The sequence below is a fragment of the Paramormyrops kingsleyae genome, chromosome 19, assembly GCF_048594095.1.
Source record: "Paramormyrops kingsleyae isolate MSU_618 chromosome 19, PKINGS_0.4, whole genome shotgun sequence".
In the NCBI taxonomy this organism is placed as follows: domain Eukaryota; kingdom Metazoa; phylum Chordata; class Actinopteri; order Osteoglossiformes; family Mormyridae; genus Paramormyrops; species Paramormyrops kingsleyae.
In genome coordinates, this window is record NC_132815.1 from 19,236,752 (window position 1) to 19,260,723 (window position 23,972).

Here is a 23,972-nt window from a genome sequence, read left to right on the forward strand (position 1 = left end):
CATTGGCTTTGTCTTTGATATCCTCCTGCACACGTCTGACACAATCTTGTTCGGTGTCAGGATAATGCAGCGATATGGATAATTCCGCCGAGTGCACAGATGTTCTCACCACGGTAGCCTGTAGTTCACCCGAGCTTGACGTAACCATGCATACAGTCTCATGTCTACTTTTAGCTTTTAGCTACAGTACACGTTATATACAGCTGGTAAACTGGTCTTATTGTGATATCTGAAATTTGATGTGTTGTAGTACTCTACAGTATCTAGTACATTTTATGTATTGTATTTTATGTAGTTTGTTTTGCATATGTACTGCTACTCTAAGGTCTGTGAAAACACTGTATTTTAGCAGTTGGGTTGAGCTTCAGAGGTATTTGAAGAGGAAGTATATAGGAAAGTTGAAACTGATGACCTGGGCTGCAGTCACCTGAATAGGAAGGGTATGGCTACACTGTCAACTTGTGCAGTGCGACTATGCGCTCTTCTCTGGCAGTGTTGGAGTGGTTTTCAATTTAAGTCCATTTCACTGCGATTGCAGTTAGATCTGACTGTTTTGAGGAGTTTAAATTTTCACCTTTTTTTATTACATCCCAGGTATTATCGGTACCTTTTAGTTTTGCATGTGGCACTAACAGTGCTTAAACTGTAACAAAACATAAACTCAGAGTGTTCAAAAGCCTTCGAATGAATGCAGTGCAGCATATAGTCAGTTTGTATGACAATACTGACACTCATTTGTACTCTGCCTCACTGACACCTCAGTGTTCAGCACAGCTCCACTGAACAGCAGGTTATTAAGTCACCGCCCGTCAGTGTTAGGGGCTGCTGCGACCTCGCGGTCATGTTCCAGACGCAGCGAGAGCTCCGCCTTGTGTAGAACAAAGCAAATAAACTCAGCGTGACCCGTTAGCTGCATATCAAAGCTCAGGTACCCTCCAGCACATTATGATAGACTGTCACCTCTTATCCATGTCACTAAATTTATTATCAGACGACTGTAATCGCTTTGACAGTTTCAGTACTGTAATGATACCTAATGGTGTGTTTTATTGACAGTATGATGGTTTTAACTGCTTTTACTCACGAAGAGGTCTTTTAAATCGAAGTGCAGGTGAAGCTGTTAATAAACGGCTGTGACAAATTTAATCATAATAATTTAATGACCGATAATTCATTGTTACCGTTATATTGAACTTTTTTTTATATATGAACTTTTCCATTTTTTTTGCACAAAATCAATTTTTTTAGAATTTTACTACATTTAGATATTATTGTTATTGTTGTTGTTTGTTGTTTGTTTTTATTATTATAAGGTACACTACCTTATGTGTGCCTGTATCTTAAGTGTGTCACGTTAGTGTGTTTGTGACTATATCTGTATATATTTTGGTGAGAGTGATTGTCTGTGAGCAACTGAGTACATTAGTGGGTGTGTAAGCATCATGCATGTTTGTATGTCTATGTACGTGAGTACTTTTCATGTTAGTGTGTGCCAGCATTTGTTAATGTGTGTATGAATATTTGATTCTGTATGTATGTTAATGTCTATGTGCGTGTGAGAGCATTTGAGTCTGCATTTCAGTCTCTGCCTGTTTGTAGATCATTTGATTATGAATTTCAGTGTGTATGTGTGTGTGTGTGAGCATCTGAGTCTGCATTTCAGTCTGTGCCTGTTTATGGATCGTTTGATTCTGAATTTCAGTGTGTGGGAGCATTTGAGTCTGTGTGAGCATTTGAGTCTGTGTGTGAGCATTTGAGTATGTGTGTGAGCATCTGAGTCTGCATTTCAGTCTGTGCCTGTTTATGGATCGTTTGATTCAGAATTTCAGTGTGTGGGAGCATTTGAGTCTGTGTGAGCATTTGAGTCTATTTGAGTCTGTTTGAGCATTTGAGTCTGTGTGTGATCATTTGAGTCTGTATTTGAGTCTGTGTGTGAGCATTTGAGTCTGTGTGTGAGCATTTGAGTCTGCATTTGAGTCTGTGTGTGAGCATTTGAGTCTGTATTTGAGTCTGTGTGGGAGCATTTGAGTCTGTGAGCATCTGAGTCTGCGTTTCAGTCTGTGCCTGTTTATGGATCGTTTGATTCTGAATTTCAGTGTGTGGGAGCATTTGAGTCTGTGTGAGCATTTGAGTCTGCATTTGAGTCTTTGTGTGAGCATTTGAGTCTGTGTGTGAGCATTTGAGTCTGTGTGAGCATTTGAGTATGTGTGTGAGCATATGAGTCTGCAATTCAGTCTGTGCCTGTTTATGGATCATTTGATTCTGATTTTCAGTGTGTGGGAGCATTTGAGTCTGTGTGAGCATTTGAGTCTGCATTTGAATTTGTTTGAGCATCTGAGTATGCGTTTCAGTCTGTGCCTGTTTATGGATCGTTTGATTGTGAATTTCAGTGTGTGGGAGCATTTGAGTCTGTGTGAGCATTTGAGTCTGCATTTGAGTCTTTGTGTGAGCATTTGAGTCTGTGTGTGAGCATTTGAGTCTGCATTTCAGTCTGTGTGAGCATTTGAGTCTGTGTGAGCATTTGAGTATGTGTGTGAGCATCTGAGTCTGCATTTCAGTCTGTGCCTGTTTATGGATCATTTGATTCTGAATTTCAGTGTGTGGGAGCATTTGAGTCTGTGTGAGCATTTGAGTCTGCATTTGAGTTTGTTTGAGCATTTGAGTCTGTGTGTGAGCATTTGAGTCTGCATTTGAGTCTGTGTGTGAGCATCTGAGTCTGCATTTCAGTCTGTGCCTGTTTATGGATCGTTTGATTCAGAATTTCAGTGTATGGGAGCATTTGAGTCTGTATGAGCATTTGAGTCTGTATTTGAGTCTGTGTGTGAGCATTTGAGTCTGTGTGTGAGCATTTGAGTCTGTATTTGAGTCTGTGTGTGAGCATTTGAGTCTGTGTGTGAGCATTTGAGTCTGTGTGTGAGCATTTGAGTCTGTATTTGAGTCTGTGTGGGAGCATTTGAGTCTGTGTGAGCATTTGAGTCTGTGTGTGAGCATCTGAGTCTGCGTTTCAGTCTGTGCCTGTTTATGGATCGTTTGATTCTGAATTTCAGTGTGTGGGAGCATTTGAGTCTGTGTGAGCATTTGAGTCTGCATTTGAGTCTTTGTGTGAGCATTTGAGTCTGTATTTGAGTCTGTGTGTGAGCATTTGAGTCTGTGTGAGCATTTGAGTCTGTGTGTGAGCATCTGAGTCTGCATTTCAGTCTGTGCCTGTTTATGGATCGTTTGATTCTGAATTTCAGTGTGTGGAAGCATTTGAGTCTGTGTGAGCATTTGAGTCTGCATTTGAGTCTGTGTGTGAGCATCTGAGTCTGCGTTTCAGTCTGTGCCTGTTTATGGATCGTTTGATTCTGAATTTCAGTGTGTGGGAGCATTTGAGTCTGTGTGGGAGCATTTGAGTCTGCATTTGAGTCTGTGTGTGAGCATTTGAGTCTGTGTGTGAGCATCTGAGTCTGTATTTCAGTCTGTGCCTGTTTATGGATCGTTTGATTTCAGTGTGTGGGAGCATTTGAGTCTGTGTGAGCATTTGAGTCTGTATTTGAGTCTGTGTATGAGCATTTGAGTCTGTGTGAGCATTTGAGTCTGCATTTGAGTCTGTGTGAGCATTTGAGTCTGTGTGTGAGCATTTGAGTCTGCATTTTAGTCTGTAGGTGTGTGCATGTGAGATTATGAGTCTGCATGCCCACTGGGCCATATGCAGAAGGCCCCCTGTAAACAGCTGTTGCAGCTCATGCGGCAGGAGAGATGGACAGGCTGTCATCCCGTGGGTTTGTGTCACACTCGATTAGCCTCAGCCCCAGACTTCAGAGAGTTATTCATTCCCATTACAGCCATCAGTGCTGGTAATGACTCTGTAGTGGTAATGAACCATCAGGAAATGCCAGTGATTAAGCCCCCCCCCCCCCCCCCCACACACACACACACACACACATTGTGTTTCACTAACCAACCACGACGGAGGAACGATAATTTATCATCTGGGCATATATGCAGAACAATATTGAGATTTTCAAAAACCATGTTCAAAAAAAAGTTCCATAGCTGATTTTAAATATAGGTCATGTTTTATCTCATAAAGAATTATAAGAATGGAACTATAATAGAGATAATTATATTGTGTATAACTGCTGTAGCACAAATTTAATTGAGATTAAGCTGTTCTTACTTGTGAAGTTGGTCATCTGTCAGTCTGTTTGTGTGGGAGATCCCTGAATACAAGGCAAATGGGCACAGTGTCCTGTCCATGAGTATGTCTTAAAGGACACACCCAGGAGATCCTTGGATGGATTGGATGAGCAAAACCACTGGTTGTGGTCACTCCCGGTCCATTTTTATTGGGTTATTTGGGGATTATGGTGCAACAGAGCACCCCTGTCTGGCAGCTTATAGAATTGCAAGTTTAAAATGTCTCCACAATGCTGCATAGGCCTACATTAGCTCACACAGGAGCTCTTCTGCGACTATGTTGTGAAAAGGTGGTGTTGCAGTCTACCTGCAGCTTTCTTTTTGCAGAATGATATATGTGATTAAATATGGGGGAAGTGCCCTGTTGAATCAGCGATAAGGTTAGCTTTGGGTAATGCTGTATAATAGCCATGTTGGGTGGAGCTGATCTAATCATCAGTTGCTCCTGGTAGATTAGTTGTGCCTGTCGGGCTGGGTCAGATAGGGGATAGCCGCTCGCTCTGATCTCTGAGGGCTGTCCTGGAGCCAGCCGTCCAGGTTAAGCCTCTTTCTCTGATGAGCCGACTCCAGCGCTCTCGTCTGAAAGCTCTGCCACTTGGATTTATTCTGGTTTTTTTTTTCATGTCAGATTGTGTGACACGTTCTTATCTACATCAAATAACCAGAGGCTTCTCCTTCATCAGGAGTGGGATTTGGCATCGCTTTAAAATGATGGTGGAGAGGTCAGCTTGAATTAGTAAAAAGCACAGGTATCTGTGGTGAACTTAGGGTAAATATGAGCGTGGGAGATGTGTACCGTATAAAATATACGCTCACACTCACAGGCCATGGCATCATATACCATGTATAGTGTGTTTGTATGTTTGTGTGTGCATGAGTGTGTGCGTGTGTGCGTGAGTGGGTGTGTGTGTATTCAGCCCAGAAAGTGGAAAATGAAAAAAGGACTGAACAACATCAGTATGAACAATTATAAACACAGCAACAGTAGTGGGTCAGCTGGCATTTGGTGTCAGCTATGAAAGAGATACTGTATGTACAGCACTGACATTCAGGACTTTGATATGTGAAGTTTCAAAGCAACAATCCAACAGTTCTGAAGAGGCCAAATCGTTGGTCCTTGAACTGCAAAACACGATTTACACGTGTAAGTCTTTGTCTGTACAATGTCTGACATGTTTCAAAAGTATACCCACTTACTGTATGAATTAACTTTAACTCCAGCCCCCCCACGTAGATGGCCGAACTCTATAGCACATTTTTCGTTTGGATATTTTCTCTACTTGCACTAATCTAATTACTGACAATTTTCTTTACTTTTTTATTAGATGTCTAATTGTTCATTTTCAAAATAATCTATGTATTTAATAAATACTGTTTATTGGCTTTTTATGCATCACATTATTTTTGAGCAGACCCTTACTGACAGTCGGTTTTTCATTAATTTTTACGTTTTTATTAATAAAGGAATTTTTGAGTGCAGTTGAGTCACTTATATTGATTTTAACCGAATGAATTATCAGAATGTTAAAGACCTGGTTATGAGTAAAAGTAGTTTTGTAACATGTCAGATGGACTGAAGTGTTGGGAAAAACTGTACATTGCAGTTCATGATACCGATAGTAATGATTGAATAAAACATCAAATATAGACCACTGTCATATATATATGAATTTAGACCAAACCTTTGTTCTCATGACTCAAATCCACTGAATTAGCTAACTGGACCGAAAAGTAGAACCTATTCTTATTTTGTTAAGCGGACATAGACCTCTCCTGCTGTGTCAGTTGAAGGCAAAGGTTTGGTCGAATCCTCAGGAAGATTTTAGCTGTGTTGCTGATTTTCACCATCCTCAGGCAAGGGACCAGAGACTCTGTACGCGGGACAGAAACTGAATGACAACCAGTGGCACACGGCACGAGTGATCCGGCGCGGTAAAAACTACAAGCTGATGGTTGACGATGATGTGACAGAAGGTATTCCCGCTGATGCTCTGCGTTCACGTGTCCCTCTAAGAGCTGCTCCTTATCTGCACAACTGTTTACCAAACCAGCCAACACATATTTCTATCAATGTATAACTGTTCTTTTGATCATGAGACTTCGGTTCATGCTTTTTTCATTAGTCACTGAGTTTCACCCGAAGGCCTCTGCTGCATAACTGTTATTGCGTGAAGTTAAGGCAGAGCCAGCTGGCATTTTGACTAATGAGGGGATCCTAGGCGAAGGTACTGCCAGTTTCAAGCCTGAGTTGGCTGCGGGAGTCGTTCTGTGGGACGTAATTGCCAGTGTTTCACACAGGAGGGCAGCCTTTCCACCACTGACCTCTGCGTAAGCGTCTCTCAGAGGCGTCGGTGCAGGGCATGCAGCAGATGGAAAGCTAATACGGAGATGGACGCTGTCTGACCCTCTTAAGAATTTTCTTTCATGACTCCTGTTTACTGAACACAGTTTGTTTAGATTAATAGCGTCTCATTATAATTACATATAAATGTGTGGACTGGCCTTTTAACGTGCAGCAGTGCCACTCACCTCGCGCCTTAATGTCACGGGTCTGTCTCGCCTCTTTTGCCACCGTAAAGGTCAGATGGCGGGTGACCACACGCGCCTAGAGTTCCACAACCTGGAGACGGGCATCATGACGGAACGCCGCTTCGTCACCTCCGTGCCGTCCAGCTTCGTGGGCCACCTGCAGAGTTTCAAGTTCAATGGCATGCTCTACATCGACCTGTGCAAAAACGGCGACATCGACTTCTGCGAGCTCAACGCCCGCTTTGGCCTGCGCTCCATCGTTGCTGACCCCGTCACCTTCAAGACCAAGAGCAGCTACCTGGGACTAGCCACTCTGCAGGCTTATACCTCCATGCACCTCTTCTTCCAGTTCAAGACCACCTCCCCAGATGGCTTTATCTTCTATAACAGTGGTGATGGCAATGACTTTATCGCTGTGGAGCTGGTGAAGGGGTAAGTGAGCCGGGTGTGGCTCCCCATTCACACACCCAAGGTGTGGTCACACTAGTGCAAAATATTATTCACTTAGTTTCATTCTAGCCACTCAATGCAAGAAGCAGAAGATTCAGTTCCAGTAGCGCCGAGATGTTTACTCTGAGTTCATTTAAATTAATTTTTACTCGCAAATTCACGTTGCTAGACCAATCTGGTGTGCCATAGGTAGGGTTGATCCTTCATTTTCACAAACGTATAATGGAACTATAATTAAGCGTATTTCCATCGTCATGATAGAAACGTTTTTAATAATAAAAAACTGTGGGAGAAGAACACATGCTGGTATGTGTGCTGCTATGACGAGATATTACCAGTGCATTTAGCTCACTAATGTGTACCAATACCAGCTGCAAACCAGTAATATCAATCCTTGTTCGTAACACATTGCGAGATAGTATGCTTCACACCTTGCTGTACATCATGATAGTATGCTTCACACCTTGCTGTACATCATGATAGTATGCTTCACACCTTGCTGTACATCATGATAGTATGCTTCACACCTTGCTGTACTTCATCAGCTGCAGTTAGTGTGAGGATCTGACCAATAGACCCTGGTGATCGCTCTCATTGGCCCTTTCCTCAGATATATCCACTATGTGTTCGACCTGGGCAATGGCCCCAGCCTGCTGAAGGGGAACAGCGACCGGGCCCTGAACGACAACCAGTGGCACAATGTGGCCATCACGCGGGACATCAGCAACACGCACATGCTCAAGGTGGACGCCAAGATGGTCAGCCAGGTGGTGAATGGTGCCAAAAACCTGGACCTGAAAGGTGAGGCCGCATGGCTCTCCGCCCATCTTATACTGGGAGTCTGTGGGATGTGGAAAGTAGCAGGAAAATGCTCATAAACGATTAGATCACATGATTCTTCTCGAAGAGAATTAGTGATATGTCCCCCTTCAGGCTGTATTTGGTATTGCAGGTGTTATTGTTAAATAGGGCACACAAAAGGAAAGGCTTTATCGTAAAATCCTGAAGGCCCATCTGCAGATACAGTTATTATGAGAGTTTAAGCACCAAAGCTGGTGACTCTGTAAATAACAGATTTTACTCCCAGATAGTGGGATGCTCTGCACATCTACTTAAGGTAAATGAAATCGTTTCTGTGAAATGCCTGTATTTGCGTCAGTAGTGTGGCCTTTCAGGCTCCCCGCGACCTGTATGCAGGCATGTTTTCTCCCAGCTCAGTCACATTTCTCTTTTTTTAATGTTCAATTATATTTCACGATTAGGCCCCATCATCACACGTTAATGAAACACCATTCACTTATTCCGGTGCTACGTTGTATGAAAACATGTTGGTGTATCACATACAGATAATTAATGGATAATTAGCTCATTTAAACCATGGGAGGGGGTGGAGTGAGCATGAGCAGGTGCCATTAAAGTCATGTAAGTCCCGTTCTGATTGGCTCCCCCTACTATCGCCCACGTAAGTCCGTTCTGATTGGCTCCCCTTACAATCAGCCATGTGAGGCCCATTCTGATTGACTCCACCTACTATCAGCCATGTGAGGCCCATTCTGATTGGCTCTCCCTACTGTCAGCTATGCAAAGCACATTTCGAAAATACAAGCCGGATGCTAACCAGGGCTCTCCACCTCCTGCCCCCTGCAAGGCGACCTCTTTGTGGCCGGGCTGGGCCCCGGCATGTACGGCAGTCTGCCCAAGCTGGTGGCGTCTCGCACCGGCTTCCAGGGCTGCCTGGCCTCCGTAGACCTCAACGGGCGGCTCCCGGACCTGATCAACGACGCGCTGTTCCGCAGCGGACAGATCGAGCGTGGCTGCGAAGGTGAGTGGTGGGGTGGGTCCTCATTCACCCCCCCCGTGTGGCTTTTATATATAACAGGATCTCCCTCTATATGTAAATTTCCCCTTAACAATGCAGTTATAACATTACAAATAACCATCACAACTCTTCACAACCTATCAGCACAATTTTAATATTAGAAAGCTGAACTGTGGTCCCCATTTTCCATCACATTTAAGTTACATATAAGGGTACATCTTGAGCTGACCAGTCCACTTTAGCTGCTAGTTTGCCCCAAACCATACAAATGTAAGGGAACCGCAGCAGGACTCCCCACATTACCGTAGCAAATGAAAAGGGAATACTTAACTGTCGATGTAATGGTCAAATTAGTTTGTGGTCCCCAGACCCTCAGAATCCCACAGTACTACAGCATCTCCCACCATGATTGGCTTCTATTTGAGGCCCTCAGAAGCACATGCTTAGATGCTGCTCCTGCACCCACCTTAGAAGCAGACCAAGGTCAAACCACAGCATTCTTACTTTAGGTTGTATCAGGACATATTTATGTTACCCCCGCCCATTAAAGTACATGCTTTGAAAAGAGAGTCAAACACACAGAACAGAAACGCTTATGTTTGTATCTTTCCTTTACATTCCTGTGATTTAAAAAATTCTTTTTCATTGCACTGCTACATTTTATCGCGACTGTTAGTACTGTTTGTATTCCATTGATAATATGACCCAGTTTGAATGGCAGAATTAAAAAAATAATAGAAATTGCTGTCCTTTAACTACCTCTGAGGAACTAGCTTCTTCAATCTTAAGAGGTTTCTGCTCACAGCTATTTTAGGTAAGACTTAGGTTTGTATTAATTTACACTTCATCCTGCATGACTGATGAGCCATAGTCATGGACTGGAAGAGGAGCATGCTGTGTAACTGCTATTCAGTGTCAAAACACCATATAGCCTGCCCTTGGAGATAAGGGTCTACAGCTAATACAGGTTGGGTAGTAGTAAGCTGTAAAGGCCACTAGATGGCACCATTACATAAACATGCACATACAGTAGACTGCATGCAGCAGTAGCACTGCTGTATCTCACTATGGCCAGTAGCAGAGTGCAATAACTTTTCTCCATGCTAATGCTGCTCACCAGCTTTAGATTCTGACAACTCTAACAGGTTGTAACAAACTGATGTTTTACAATCATGGTACCATTACATGTGCCATGATTAAAATGTGCCTTGGTAGTTAAAATTCCAGTCAGTGCATGAAAGTTGGATAGATGCAGTTGTGGACAAAACAAAACAAATGATGATTGGATGTTGTTGGGATGTGGAACCCAAAATCCGTGAATGAGTGTCTGAGGGCGATAATAATATTTAATTTCACGAATGACTTGAATTTCTCTTAGCAAAGCCCCGTTAAATGCAATTTATTAAACACTAACCCGCTTTTTCCGCTTTCCCTGTTCTTTCTCTAACAAAGTCGGTTTCACCAAAGCTGATCTCCAAGGTAGAGGAGTGCTACTCCTTTGTGAACTGGCTGAAATCTGCTCTGTGTAATGTCTGGTGTTACTCTGGACACGCTTGGGGATGAAATGGTTCACTTCTCGAAAAGGCTGGAATGTCGCTACCGTGCACGGAGATGCGAGATAGCGGAATTAACGATTACCGCCAAGAGTGTGCATAAATAAAACATTAGCCACTTTAGGCTGGTAATTATGCCTCTAAATGTACTTTTATGTTGTAGCTTATGTTGTAGTGCTTATTTCATGCTAATGATGTTCGACTGAGTTGAGTTTTTCTTTTTTTTTCTTCCTTAGCAGGAGAAATCCATTAAGATTTGGTAACGACCTGCTGCTTGGTGCTTTTGCAGGCAGCTCAGGGGGGGGCAATTGGATATGCAATTAGCGTGCTGCAATTTAAATAAAAGTAATATGAATTCACTTTGAAATTCTGGTCTTGAAAGACAATTTAATTTAGGGTGGAGCACCAGCATGTGACACCAGCAGGTTAGAGACTGGCTTGGCGGAGCATTTTGCAAAAGATATATATTTAACACAGCACACACACGTTCTACGAGGTAATTAAGTGCAGAAAGCTTCCTCCTAATAAATGGACAAGAATCAGCTAAAGCAGTTTGATGTGCGACTGCCTCATGTACTGTATGAAAGAGCCAGCTTATTTTTAGAAAAAAAGTTTTCTGAAGCATTCACATTGGAATTAATGGCAGTATATTTTTCCAGGAGTAAAGTGTGAGAAAGCCCCCGGTTTAATGATTAAGACATGAAGTTTGTTAGTTTGTCCGTCGGAAGGACGGACCCTCGACTTGTTTATGGAACAGGCCTGTGCTTAAGCACGCTGTGGCACTTCTTCCCGGCCGGTAACTGGACCCGTAAAGCATTTCGAGAAGTGAACCATTTGACTTGTATGTTTGTCGTACTGTGCGCTGCGCAATAAATGCACTTTTAGCTCTCGTGACGTCTGTATACTCGCACCCCCAGCCATCTAACTCAAAGAAATTGCACCTGAAGCCCCTTTATTTGCAGTCGCATTGGTTATGACCCCTAGCCAACACCAACCCCTGTAGTATTCTGAGATGGCCGTGGATTACTTCCTACATTGTACATCGATGTGTTGACCCCTCACCCCCACCCCAGGCGTGTGTTTGAGGACAGTACGTTGAGCAGAGCGGGACACAGATCTACTGTGAACGCTGCCATTAATAACATTTATAACCAAAGTGCATATAGTGACATATATGCACTACCAGCTATAAAATGTTTCTCTTCTCTGTATACCTGTGGAGTGTGTCTTCACCTGTCACTTTGTTGTTAGGGGGTGGGGGTGTTGTCTGATGGGGGGGACACTGGTCTTCCTTTCTCTTATATGACCCCTCCCCCTCCGAAGTTTCTCACTTTAAAGGCATGCGTGAAATGTCTGTATTTGTATGCCTGCACACTATTCCCATGAAGGACCCGCGGGGGGGATGGAGAATGCTGTGTCTTTGCATTTGCTCGGTGCCTCAGGCGTCCCCTAACCTGACTGCATGCCCCTACTCCCACACTCACTGCATGGCATCCGTCCCGTCAGAGCGCGTCCGTGGCCTGACCGCCATCTGACCCGCGCGCTGTGCTCTGCCCTGCCCCCTGCAGGTCCCAGCACTACCTGCCAGGAAGACTCCTGCTCCAACATGGGCATGTGCATCCAGCAGTTCGAGGGCTTCACCTGCGACTGCTCCATGACCTCCTACGCCGGCCAGCAGTGCAACGACCGTAAGTTCTCCCGCCTCACCCCCTCGCCCGCGCTCCCTAAGGGCGGGTGTGCGTATCGTGTTCCTCTCGACTGCTAGAGCAACTGACTGAGGCACAAGGGCATCGACCCAGATGTGCAGTGCAGTTTGGTGTGGCTGGAAGAGTGGAGCCTTCGGGTAGGATGTCCTTTGATCAACTCCGGCAGTTACTACACCCCAGTTCACATTACAAAGCGGGCATAGATGTTGTGTGTGAGGACCCAGGAACTGTCATGGAAGCATTATTGGGCCCCCAACCCAGACCAGTGCCAGGCCAGTCCCTGGCCAGTCCAACTATGTTCCATATTTTTTAGGGCACTTGAGTGAATTGCCCAAACTTTCACCCCCCTTTATGATTCCCCTGGCTACCTGTGTATTTCTCTGCCTGAATAGCCCCTTCATTGTGAAATGTCCTTTTCTTCTCAACAAAAAATAAGTCCGCTTCACATCGACCCACTGCAGATTATGGATATTTTAAATGGCAAGCTGTAAGTAGGCAGGCATTTGAATGATGGGGGTTGATTGAGTTGTGTTATAAATACCGGTCTATCATTATAAGTGTGCAGCGTTCAGATGAAGCCGGGCCCTGACAGGTAAGTGCTGTTTCTTGGCTTCTCTGCGATGGCTGCGCTTGTGTTTATTCTCGGGTGTGACATTCTCAGGTTCTCGTGGATGGAAAAAAAAACAAAACTAAAAACTTCCCCATAGATCTTTTTTGTTACAGAGTGATATGACGGATGCAGTTGCTCCCATGGTGGAGTGAGAGCAGTTTTCAGCCAAAACCGTTGTGTGGGCAAGCAGGAGAATAGCACCCCCTGCTGGACTGCCACATTCATCGCCTTACAGGGGTTCTGATAGGTATTGCTGTGCATCGCTGTTTAACAACTGCCCCAGCCATGCCCTTTGAGAATCATTTTGCCCCCCTAGATAAAATGTCCTTCCTCATGCGTTGGTCCACCGAGAGGCGACACTCTTAAACCTACAGGCAGCTGCAGTAGTTTAATGGCCTCACTAATGGCCTTTTCCTGGCTCATCTGCATAATGGAGTGTAAAACGCACACAGTCAGTCGGGTCCTAAGGTGCTGCATTTAAGTCTGCAGTCCATGTAAGAGACAGTGTCTCGCATGATCTCTGTTTGTTCACGCTGGCTTTGCAGCACAGGGTTTGCTTCCTGTGCACTCCGCCGCATCGCCGGACGGTTCTGCCTTGTCGTTTTCAGCTGGGTGGGTTGTCGTTACGACCAATTAATCCCCACTGAGGTTATTAGCCCCCCGGATCATCATCGCCCCAGTGCTGGTGCATAGTCCACAGTATGGTTCTTGGGCTGTGGTGCTCAGCTCCCTGAGGCGGGACTGTGGCTGAGGACAGCCTTCGTGGGCGACTGGAACACCTGAAGGATGCGGAGATCAGGTATATGTGGCAGCTTGGCTGGAGACACGGGCCTTCGCAGATTAAACAGCTGCTCCGAGGAATCGGGGCGGTGTGAGCATATCTGCTTTATCGCCTCTTATTCCCTACAGTGTCATTACTGGAATATTTTCTGTGTCAAGTAAAAGGTGATGTATCCAGAGCACTAAAATTTTAACCGTGATTTGCTTCTCACATCTGTAAAAACACGTTATATGCCTTTAAACATAAAACATTCACAATCTCTGTTAAAATAAAGCTGTAATATTTAAAGCCTTATTGAAGACATTATTGAGACTTTGGTCTGGATTTGCTTGGTAGCTCTTGGTACCTTAGAAACAGTAGGTGGCAGTAACGCCTTGTGCAGGGAAGGAAGACTGCTGAGACCTGAAATGTTTCCTGCTCTTCTGCAGCGTCTCCAGCAGCCCAGACAGCTGTTCAGTGTATGTATGGCTCCTGTAGTGTCGTGGAACTCCGGGCTGCGAACCCTCTGCAGTTAATCTTGTAGGGAAGGAGTTTTACATGTGACTGTCATGCCATGGCACATCGATGGGCTTTGACTAGTCGGCACGCTCCAGGGCTCTCCAATCATGCTGATGAAATGGTGTCTCATACACAAAGGCAGATCCCTGAGTTACGGCACGCGGTGGAACCCCCCCCCCTTGTCCTCGGAGCTGGCACTGGAACCTGGGACCGTTTCTCACGTTTCTGAAGCAGCTGGAATGCGGGATGTGAAGCACTCTCTGATAGATGGCACAAATCCCCCCATTGTATCCTTCATAATCCCTTTAATGGCACCCCACATCCATTCACCGTGGAGACGCCTGTTCATGGGCTATTCCTAGCTGTCCTCTTACACCTACCTTTAAGCGTCTGCTGCATGCCTGCTTATCCCTGCCCTTACGCCGTATGTCCGGTCGTCCCTATCCTTACGTCCCTTGTCTGGTCGTCCCTGCCCTTACGTCCCTTGTCCGGTCGTCCCTGCCCTTACGCCGTATGTCCGGTCGTCCCTGCCCTTACGTCCCTTGTCCGGTCGTCCCTGCCCTTACGCCGTATGTCCGGTCGTCCCTGCCCTTACGTCCCTTGTCCGGTCGTCCCTGCCCTTACGCCGTATGTCCGGTCGTCCCTGCCCTTACGCCGTATGTCCGGTCGTCCCTGCCCTTACGCCGTATGCCCGGTCGTCCCTGCCCTTACGTCCCTTGTTCAGTCGTCCCTGCCCTTACGCCGTATGTCCGGTCGTCCCTGCCCTTACGTCCCTTGTCCGGTCGTCCCTGCCCTTACGCCCCTTGTCCGGTCGTCCCTGCCCTTACGTCCCTTGTCCGGTCGTCCCTGCCCTTACGCCCCTTGTCCGGTCGTCCCTGCCCTTACGTCCCTTGTCCGGTCGTCCCTGCCCTTACGCCGTATGTCCGGTCGTCCCTGCCCTTACGCCCCTTGTCCGGTCGTCCCTGCCCTTACGTCCCTTGTCCGGTCGTCCCTGCCCTTACGCCGTATGTCCGGTCGTCCCTGCCCTTACGTCCCTTGTCCGGTCGTCCCTGCCCTTACAGTACGTCCCTTGTCCGGTCGTCCCTGCCCTTACGCCGTATGTCCCATCGTCCCTGCCCTTACGCCCCTTGTCCCATCGTCCCTGCCCTTACGTCCCTTGTCCGGTCGTCCCTGCCCTTACGCCATATGTCCCATCGTCCCTGCCCTTACGTCCCTTGTCTGGTCGTCCCTGCCCTTACGTCCCTTGTCCGGTCGTCCCTGCCCTTACGCCGTATGTCCCATCGTCCCTGCCCTTACGCCCCTTGTCCGGTCGTCCCTGCCCTTACGCCGTATGTCCCATCGTCCCTGCCCTTACGCCCCTTGTCCGGTCGTCCCTGCCCTTACGCCGTATGTCCCATCGTCCCTGCCCTTAAGCCCCTTGTCCGGTCTTCCCTGCCCTCACGCCCCTTGTCCGGTCGTCCCTGCCCTCACGCCGCATGTCCGGTCGTCCCTGCCCTTACGCTCCTTGTCCGGTCGTCCCTGCCCTTACGCCCCTTTTCCGGTCGTCCCTGTCCTTACGCCGCATGTCCGGTCGTCCCTGCCCTTACGTCCTTTGCTTGGTCGTCCCTGCCCTTATGTCCCTTGTCCGGTCGTCCCTGCCCTTACAGTACGTCCCTTGTCCGGTCGTCCCTGCCCTTACGTCTCTTGCCCGGTTGTCCCTGCCCTTACGTCCCTTGTCCGGTCGTCCCTGCCCTTACGTCCCTTGTCCGGTCGTCCCATCCTTTACACTGTACGTCTGCTTATCCCTGAAGGCATCTTTGGTCAGCGGCATAGCAGGCCGTACTCTCATGCCCTTGTTGGATGTCACACCTTGTGAGCCACGCCCTCGGTTTTGACTCGACTTCCCTTCTGTTTGTGTCGCATGAACGGCCCGTGTTTCACTCCAAAGCCACGCATGGCAATGCGGTTGTGGGCAGCAGGCCTGAGAGGTGGGTGCTGGGCAGCAGGCTTGTTGACTGGCCTTACTGTTTGCTGCATTTAATTGAATCCCCCCCCTTTCTCCCCCAATCCTCCCAGTCCCAGACTCAATCATTCTAGCATGCCTAATGCCTACTGTGGCGCACAAAACTGCACACACACCCACACAGCCCCTTGGACACAGACACACACACACACACACACACTTAGATACCCACACACTTACACATTTGTGTTTTTGCCGTAGCTTTTTGTAACTTTTTGTGCATGTTTGTAGAAGCAGAAAGAATATATCTCCATGAGTCATAAAACACTCCCGATTATTATTATTATTTTCTTTCCCTCTCTGACAAGGACTTAATAAATCCTCGCTTTCGGCTCTCTGCCCATTTACGTTTATTGAAGTCAACTTTTCCTTCGCTTCGTAAGTGAGTCTCTTATACATTTTGCCTTTATTTACATTAAACCTAAACCGTGGAGATGGGCGGAAGGCCTCTGCTTTTCTGCTGCTCAATTTTTGTGAGTTTAATACCAAGATGGCTACTGCCGCGGCAAACACTTAACTTCGGCATTTTTCACAGTAGTCATCTTTGAAGACCTCTTAGAGGCTTCTGCCATACACGTCATAAAGAATACATCTCCACAGGATCTTGGACAAGTCTCAGTTTATCTTCACTTCAAGCGTCTCTTGGCATCTTTAGATGTGATTACTTGAAGATCCTAGCCGTGACCCCGTTTAATCAAGTGCTTCAGTCAGAAGCTCAGCTTAGACTTGGGCGTCTTACTGGGTTTGGATTTGCTGAAGCTCTTCATTGTGTTTCAGGTAGTATGTGGAAGCTTTGGTGGTAAATATAAAGCATTTTTCTAAAAAATGTTCTACCCAATAGGAAAAAACAGCTTTGGGCAGTGAAATGTTCCTATGGGAATTGAGGATTGAATGAAGTTGAAGTTCTCTGTTTTTTTCATATGACTAACGCTCTTGCTTGAATTGCGAAACTGGACTCGTTACTCATCAAAGTGAAGTGCTCCATTTAAATGGGAAGAGTGTCAGAGTCTATGGGACCGCCCAGTCTGTTCTCGCTGTTTGCTGCATTCAGCTGCAGTTTTCTTGGCCAAATGTTCCGTTGCCTTGGTGATGGTACCGATGCCCCTTATTAATTCTGTAACTAACAACTTTGTGATATCGTGACGAAGGACCATATTTTAGTGTGCCGCCTGCATACGGATCGAAGAAACTGTAATCTCCATAAATAGAGATTCATTTATTCAGGGCATTTATTTATTTATTTGAGTATTTTTGTTCTCACATACTGGATTATACAGGGGTACTGCTGAATAAGAAATCTGAATATGGATTTTAAAGTGCATTGGATATTTACTGGTAGGTTTGGGCTGACTGACGTGGGCCATAGTGCTTTGCATGTACAAAGGGCACAGTGGCCAAACGGAAACAGTGGGTGTATGGCAGTGTAACATCAGTGCATTAAAAGATGCATTCAGCAGACAGGAATCCTTAGAGTAAGGGCAGAGGTATAGTTGACATGGATGGAGGTTTTTGGTGGGATGCTGTCTGGCTCTTGGTTGTCAGTATCCCACTCAAACATGGTAAACTGCGAGTAGTGGTGGGGGGGGGGGTGGTAGCTGAACATCTCACCCAGCACTATGCAGAACAATCAATTATTGCGGTGATAGGCAGAGTGTGACTCAGCAGGCTAGGCCTCTGTGCCTGTGATCAGAAGGTCGCTGGTTCGATCCCCAGCTTCAGCAGAAGAGTCATGTCTGTGGGCCCTCGAGCGAGGCTCTTAACCCCCAGCTCCATGGGCGCCACAGTAGGTGGCTGCCCTTTGCTGGCAAGCTCGCTCTGCTCTTCAGTAAGGTGGGGTAGGCGATTTCCGCACAAGGAATCAATAAAGTGTCCAGCCACATAATACAGGTATGTCATAAAACTATATTGCCTTAAATACATAATAACCTAAACAGACATTTTTTGAGTTATGCCAGCTTAATTTGTGATTTTTTTTTCTACAGTGGTTTGAGATGATGGTTTTTGGTGGAATGAAGAGTCAAAGTACAGATTAATCCAGTTAGTTATTCCAGTTAGTTAATTGGGTCCATTTGATTACAGGTCTACTAGTTCTTTTACCGAGGCCTGGTGTCAAACAGCTTCTTCAGTAAAGTTACTCATGCAACTTCAATACAACTGACTTTCTTGTAATTTATAACTGAAACAGGTGTGCCTTTTGAGTGGTGGCTGCCGACTCTGCCGTCCAATAAGATGTGGATAAAGCCCTCCGTTCATCACCAATGATCCCGGCGAAGGTGTTGCCCTGGTGGCGGCTGATTTATATAGACGCGGGGCTGGCCGGGGTCAGCGCAGCCTGCAATGCGGGCAGAATGAGGAATGAGAGTCAGACCCCCTGCAGTTTTGGCGGGTCCCCCCCCCCCCCCCCGAGTCCCATGCACTGTGCTCTATAATGGCCCGCCAAGGTGTTGTCACCTTGGAGGATTTAAGCATGTTAGCTTAGCCCCCCACCCCCCCACTCAGAAGATTTAAAACCGATTGAATTTCTATCCGTCACCCCGGTGTCTCCGATTTATGAGAGCCCTGACAAAATGAATAAGCGGCTGTGGGAACGGGGAAGGCAGGTCTTCCCAGTGGATGGTGGACGCATGCCGATGCTGGGGAAATGGATTTAAATACGGCGAGGGGATATTACGGCACGTCACACGTATGATTGGTGTGATGGGATCCTTCCAGTGCGCGGCCCCATAATTGAACAGGCACCTCTTGTATTTTTTATTCATTTTTTTATGGGGAAAGAAAGTAGAGCACAATGAGGCCTCCAATTGTAGAAGTGCTTTTTGAAGGAATAATGAAAAATCAATCATCTTGGTTAAATGCCTTTTGCTTTTGGAATCGACTGGTTGGCTCTGCCTTTCTTCCAGAGTAAAAGAAAAATGATTTGGCCATATATGTAGGATAACTATATAAGAACTTGGCCAAATTTATCAGCCTCCCCCTAGATTTTCAAACTGGGTAGGACCCACTTTATTCGGTACACCTAGCTAGTACTGGGTAGGACCCACTTTATTCGGTACACCTAGCTAGTACTGGGTAGGACCCACTTTATTCGGTACACCTAGCTAGTACTGGGTAGGACCCACTTTATTAGGGACACCTAGCTAGTACTGGGTAGGACCCACTTTATTCGGTACACCTAGCTAGTACTGGGTAGGACCCACTTTATTAGGGACACCTAGCTAGTACTGGGTAGGACCCACTTTATTCGGTACACCTAGCTAGTACTGGGTAGGACCCACTTTATTAGGGACACCTAGCTAGTACTGGGTAGGACCCACTTTATTAGGGACACCTAGCTAGTACTGGGTAGGACCCACTTTATTAGGGCCACCTAGCTAGTACTGGGTAGGACCCACTTTATTAGGGACACCTAGCTAGTACTGGGTAGGACTCACTTTATTAGGGACACCTAGCTAGTACTGGGTAGGACCCACTTTATTAGGGACACCTAGCTAGTACTGGGTAGGACTCACTTTATTAGGGACACCTAGCTAGTACTGGGTAGGACTCACTTTATTAGGGACACCTAGCTAGTACTGGGTAGGACCCACTTTATTAGGGACACCTAGCTAGTACTGGGTAGGACCCACTTTATTAGGGGCACCTAGCTAGTACTGGGTAGGACCCACTTTATTAGGGACACCTAGCTAGTACCGGGTAGGACCCACTTTATTAGGGGCACCTAGCTAGTACTGGGTAGGACCCACTTTATTAGGGACACCTAGCTAGTACTGGGTAGGACCCACTTTATTCGGTACACCTAGCTAGTACTGGGTAGGACCCACTTTATTAGGGACACCTAGCTAGTACTGGGTAGGACCCACTTTATTCGGTACACCTAGCTAGTACTGGGTAGGACCCACTTTATTAGGGACACCTAGCTAGTACTGGGTAGGACACACTTTATTCGGTACACCTAGCTAGTACTGGGTAGGACCCACTTTATTAGGGACACCTAGCTAGTACTGGGTAGGACCCACTTTATTCGGTACACCTAGCTAGTACTGGGTAGGACCCACTTTATTAGGGACACTTAGCTAGTACTGGGTAGGACTCACTTTATTAGGGACACCTAGCTAGTACTGGGTAGGACCCACTTTATTAGGGACACTTAGCTAGTACCAGGTAGCACTCACTTTATTAGGGACACCTAGCTAGTACTGGGTAGGACTCACTTTATTCGGTACACCTAGCTAGTACCAGGTAGGACCTGCTTTGTTAATTACACCTTGGTCATTCTGGGTAGGACAGCAGTGTTATACTGTGCTGTTATACTATACAGTGCTGCACTGTACTCTCTGTCCTTCCTGTTAGCTTTAATGAGTCTGCCCATTGTCATCTGACCTCTCTCATTAACAGCCACAGAAATGCCATTGCCTGGATGTGTCTGTTTTTTTTCTTCATGACACCATTCTGTCTAAACTCTATACAATGTAGTGCGTAAGAATCCCTGGAGGATTCTAAGTTGGTAGAACCACCAAGTCTGGCAACAGTCACACCGCATTTAAAATTGCTTAGATCATGGATCTTGACTGTTCTAATGCTTAGTCACACCGTATCTGACCCTGTCTAGGTGCTGCGCGTGTTCAGCTGCAGCCACGTGATTCGCTGTCTGGAGGAGAGAGCTGTTTGCATTAGAAAGCAGCTGTACCTGATAAATTGGCCACTGAGTGTATGTATCTCAATGTGAAATTATTTAATGTGCATGGCATGGTTGGGGGGTTGAGTCTCTCTGTGCTGTTTGCATGTTAGATTTTCTCCCACAGTCCAAGGACATGTACTAAGGCAAAGTGGTGTCTCTAAATTCCACGTAGTGTGTGAGTGTGCACATGTGAGTGTGCACATGTGAGTGTGCACGTGTGAGAGTACATGTGTGAGTGTGCCCTGCTATTGACGGGCACTCTGCCCCGGGTATTTCCTTAATGACCCCCCTGTCCATACCCTGTTTTGATAGAGAGTGTGGGGGCAGTGGGATGCGTGCTGCACTGGAGAGCCCTCTGGCTCTAAATGAAGAGGCGCGATACACGGCTGAGCCTGCAGGGGGTGCTGTGGAGCGCGCCCTCCCTCTCCCCGCTACTCCGCCGCCGTGGGTCCCTATCCGGTCCTCGCCAACGGCCTTCACATGTGCCCCTGCTGTTCTCCCTGAGTTCTCCTTCTGATAATGTGCCAGGTCTCTCGTCGGCCCTTTAAAAGCCAGCTCTCTATTTCTGCAGCCAAGCCGGCCTCCGATAAGAAAATATAGTGTGTGCTCGAAACCTATTAGTGTGGTTCGCCCCGGCGACCTCTGGGGGTGCAGGTTCTTGCTGGTGAGAGACGGTGGCGTCGGCAAGGCCGCTGGTCAGTACGCTACACCCCCCGAGACAAACGGCTACGGCCATAAAACCTGGCATCTGCTGTGTCCACTAAGCTCTGGATGGTGGGTGGGCCTTCACTCCGGTGGTGGATGTCCTTCACAATGACTCAGGGAAAAGGGAGACCATAAAACCTTTATTATATCATGTCATTTATATTTTAGTTTGTTTCCTTTGCTTTGACCGTGTACTGGATAAGCAATTGGGGAAGATGGATGGATGGATGGATGGATGGGCGAGTTGAGTGGGTTTAGCTGTGGCGCATGGCCTTTCCATGTCTGCCTCTTGTGATCACTGCAGTCTGACTGCTGATGTGTCCCGTTGAAGCCCTCCTGCACACATGAACCACCATGAAATGAATTTGCATAAGTTTGGAAAGCATTTGGACAGCGGGGAGCTTCCTCATTTCCAAAACGGCGATCAGAGAGAGGCACATCCACGCTGACCTTCAGCAAATTGCCTTTTCGTGGTCTTTAAATCATAATTAGGCGAGGAATATAACACACATAGGAGTCGTATTCCCAGCCCCCTCCCTGCCTGCCAACTCCTCACACAGGAGCTGTCTGTTGTGCTGCCTGTGCAGACGTGAGAGCTTTGGAAAGTCGCACACGCTCACCACCCCCCCCCCCCCCATGCGCACCATCACTGGGTGTGGCTGCTTGAAGGACAGCAGCCCTCCAGCCCCAAAACCCCCAGCCCCACATTGGCCACATGCGGAGTTCGTCTAGTCACACCAGTCACAGACGCTCGAGTCGCCGATGCCTCTGACCCCTGCGGTTCGGAGCTCCATCCTCTGCCCTCCCCTCTTTGTCTGGGGTGCGGGATCCTAACGAGAGCCAAACACCTCAGCGCAAAATGGACTCCTGCCCCCCACTGGTCCCTCAGCGCGTGTGCATGGGTGTGTTGCTAGGCAAAGCAAATGAATAGCAAAACACTTCCTGTTTTTGACGTGCGACAAAACACTACAGTGGGCTAAAGCATCACAGGCGTGAGACTTTCTGTGAGGCTGCATCATCAGTTCTTTTTTTAGCACTCAGGTTCACTTATTTCTGTTTCTTATATTCTCTCTCTCAAGCGTCTTCCTTCCAGAACCTTCTTTGGCTCTCGCTGCTATCGGGAAGTCATCAGCTTGTCGGCGCTACAACCCTCACAGTGACGAGCCCATTAGCTGTTACCCTGTGTGTACATTATTTTCTCCGCCTGTTGGATAATCCTGATATCTGTATACATCTGCCGCAAGTCCTCACTTTATAGCACTTTAAACGTGGACGATTAAGACCAATTCACCTCAGTAAATTTACACAGTGAAATGAGAGTTAGCTCATGTCTGCTTGCCAGAGTATTATGTACAGCATTACTTGTCTGACAAATCACAGCTGCGCATATCAAGTAGAGTCCCTGTTCAGAATCAATCAATAAACCCATCCATCCATCCATATATCTGTCTGAATGGGATATTCTGAATGGAATAAAAATATGCAAACTTATAAATATGTGGATAATGATAGTTTAGATGATAGTTTAGCAGAACAGCTTCGTCCCATAGCAGCCATTCTGACTTCTGACGCTGTATGGGTGGTTAACTGAGGTGTATTTATAAAAGATCACAGGTAGGAGGCAAGAGGCACAGTGCACTCAACTCACACGCCATCCGCGATATCCGAGGCTGTCCTGCTTCACCGAGGTCCTGGCTGCCATGCCACCAGTGTAGTTGTGTCACAGAGTGGCTCTGGTCACTGGTCACTGCAGTGTGCTGCTGGGATCGCGGGGTTCTGGCTGCCTGCCCGCTGTGTCTCGGTTGGTGCTTAATATGGGATCCGCCTTGCTAATGTACCGTGATGTCTTCTGACGTAGGGGTGATTAATGGAGTGCTCCCCGGGGTCATTCTCCGGGGATACTGTCCGGGAAGCTCTGTCCATGGCGAGTGGTGGCATTTGGGCATAGCTGCATCCACCGAGACATGCCTGCCCGGGGTTCCCTCGTTTGAGGCTGTGCGCCGGTTACCTCTCTGGGAACGGGGCTGCCCTGCCCGCTTTCCAGCGTTTCGGATTCAGGGCCGTGTCCCAGAAACCCTAAGTTGCAAGCGGCCGTATTACAAAGGAAACCGCTTGGGGAAGCAAAGGCTGCCGGCCCTTTGATTAGTGCTGACGGCTGCCCGGCCCACGCCGCCCGCTGCAGCTTTTGTCATCGTTCCACGTGGGCAGTGCAGCGAGTTTGCCTGCAAATGCGAATTTCATACAGGTTCCTCTCTGGCACTGAAAGATTTACCGTGCAGCTGGAGGTTGCACCAGAGCATTTACAGCGCGTGGCTCTGCAGTAGTGGGGTAGGGACCTTTCTTGTTCTCCGGAAATTTGATTTTAATCTCTGTGGGTAGCACTGTTTGCAGAGATCCTCAACCCTGAGCAGGATATACAATTTGAAAGATTGATGGAGATTTTATGGTGATATCTCAGATTC

At 47.0% G+C, this 23,972-nt stretch overlaps 1 protein-coding gene across 7 annotated transcripts in view; it reads left to right on the forward strand.

Annotated features, from left to right (window-relative positions):
* LOC111841770 (neurexin-3a-like) overlaps positions 1-23,972 on the forward strand; it is a 288,495-nt gene that overhangs the window by 105,564 nt on the left and 158,959 nt on the right. For 5 of the 7 annotated variants that reach the window (XM_072702664.1, XM_023807747.2, XM_023807754.2 and 2 more), the window contains 6 exons: positions 6,034-6,153; positions 6,759-7,140; positions 7,769-7,959; positions 8,807-8,980; positions 10,430-10,456; positions 12,099-12,218. In XM_072702664.1, coding sequence (XP_072558765.1) covers positions 6,034-6,153; positions 6,759-7,140; positions 7,769-7,959; positions 8,807-8,980; positions 10,430-10,456; positions 12,099-12,218 — 1,014 coding nt within the window. The remainder of the gene's footprint in view (positions 1-6,033; positions 6,154-6,758; positions 7,141-7,768; positions 7,960-8,806; positions 8,981-10,429; positions 10,457-12,098; positions 12,219-23,972) is intronic. The other 2 variants (XM_023807749.2, XM_023807751.2) reach the window with 1 other exon arrangement.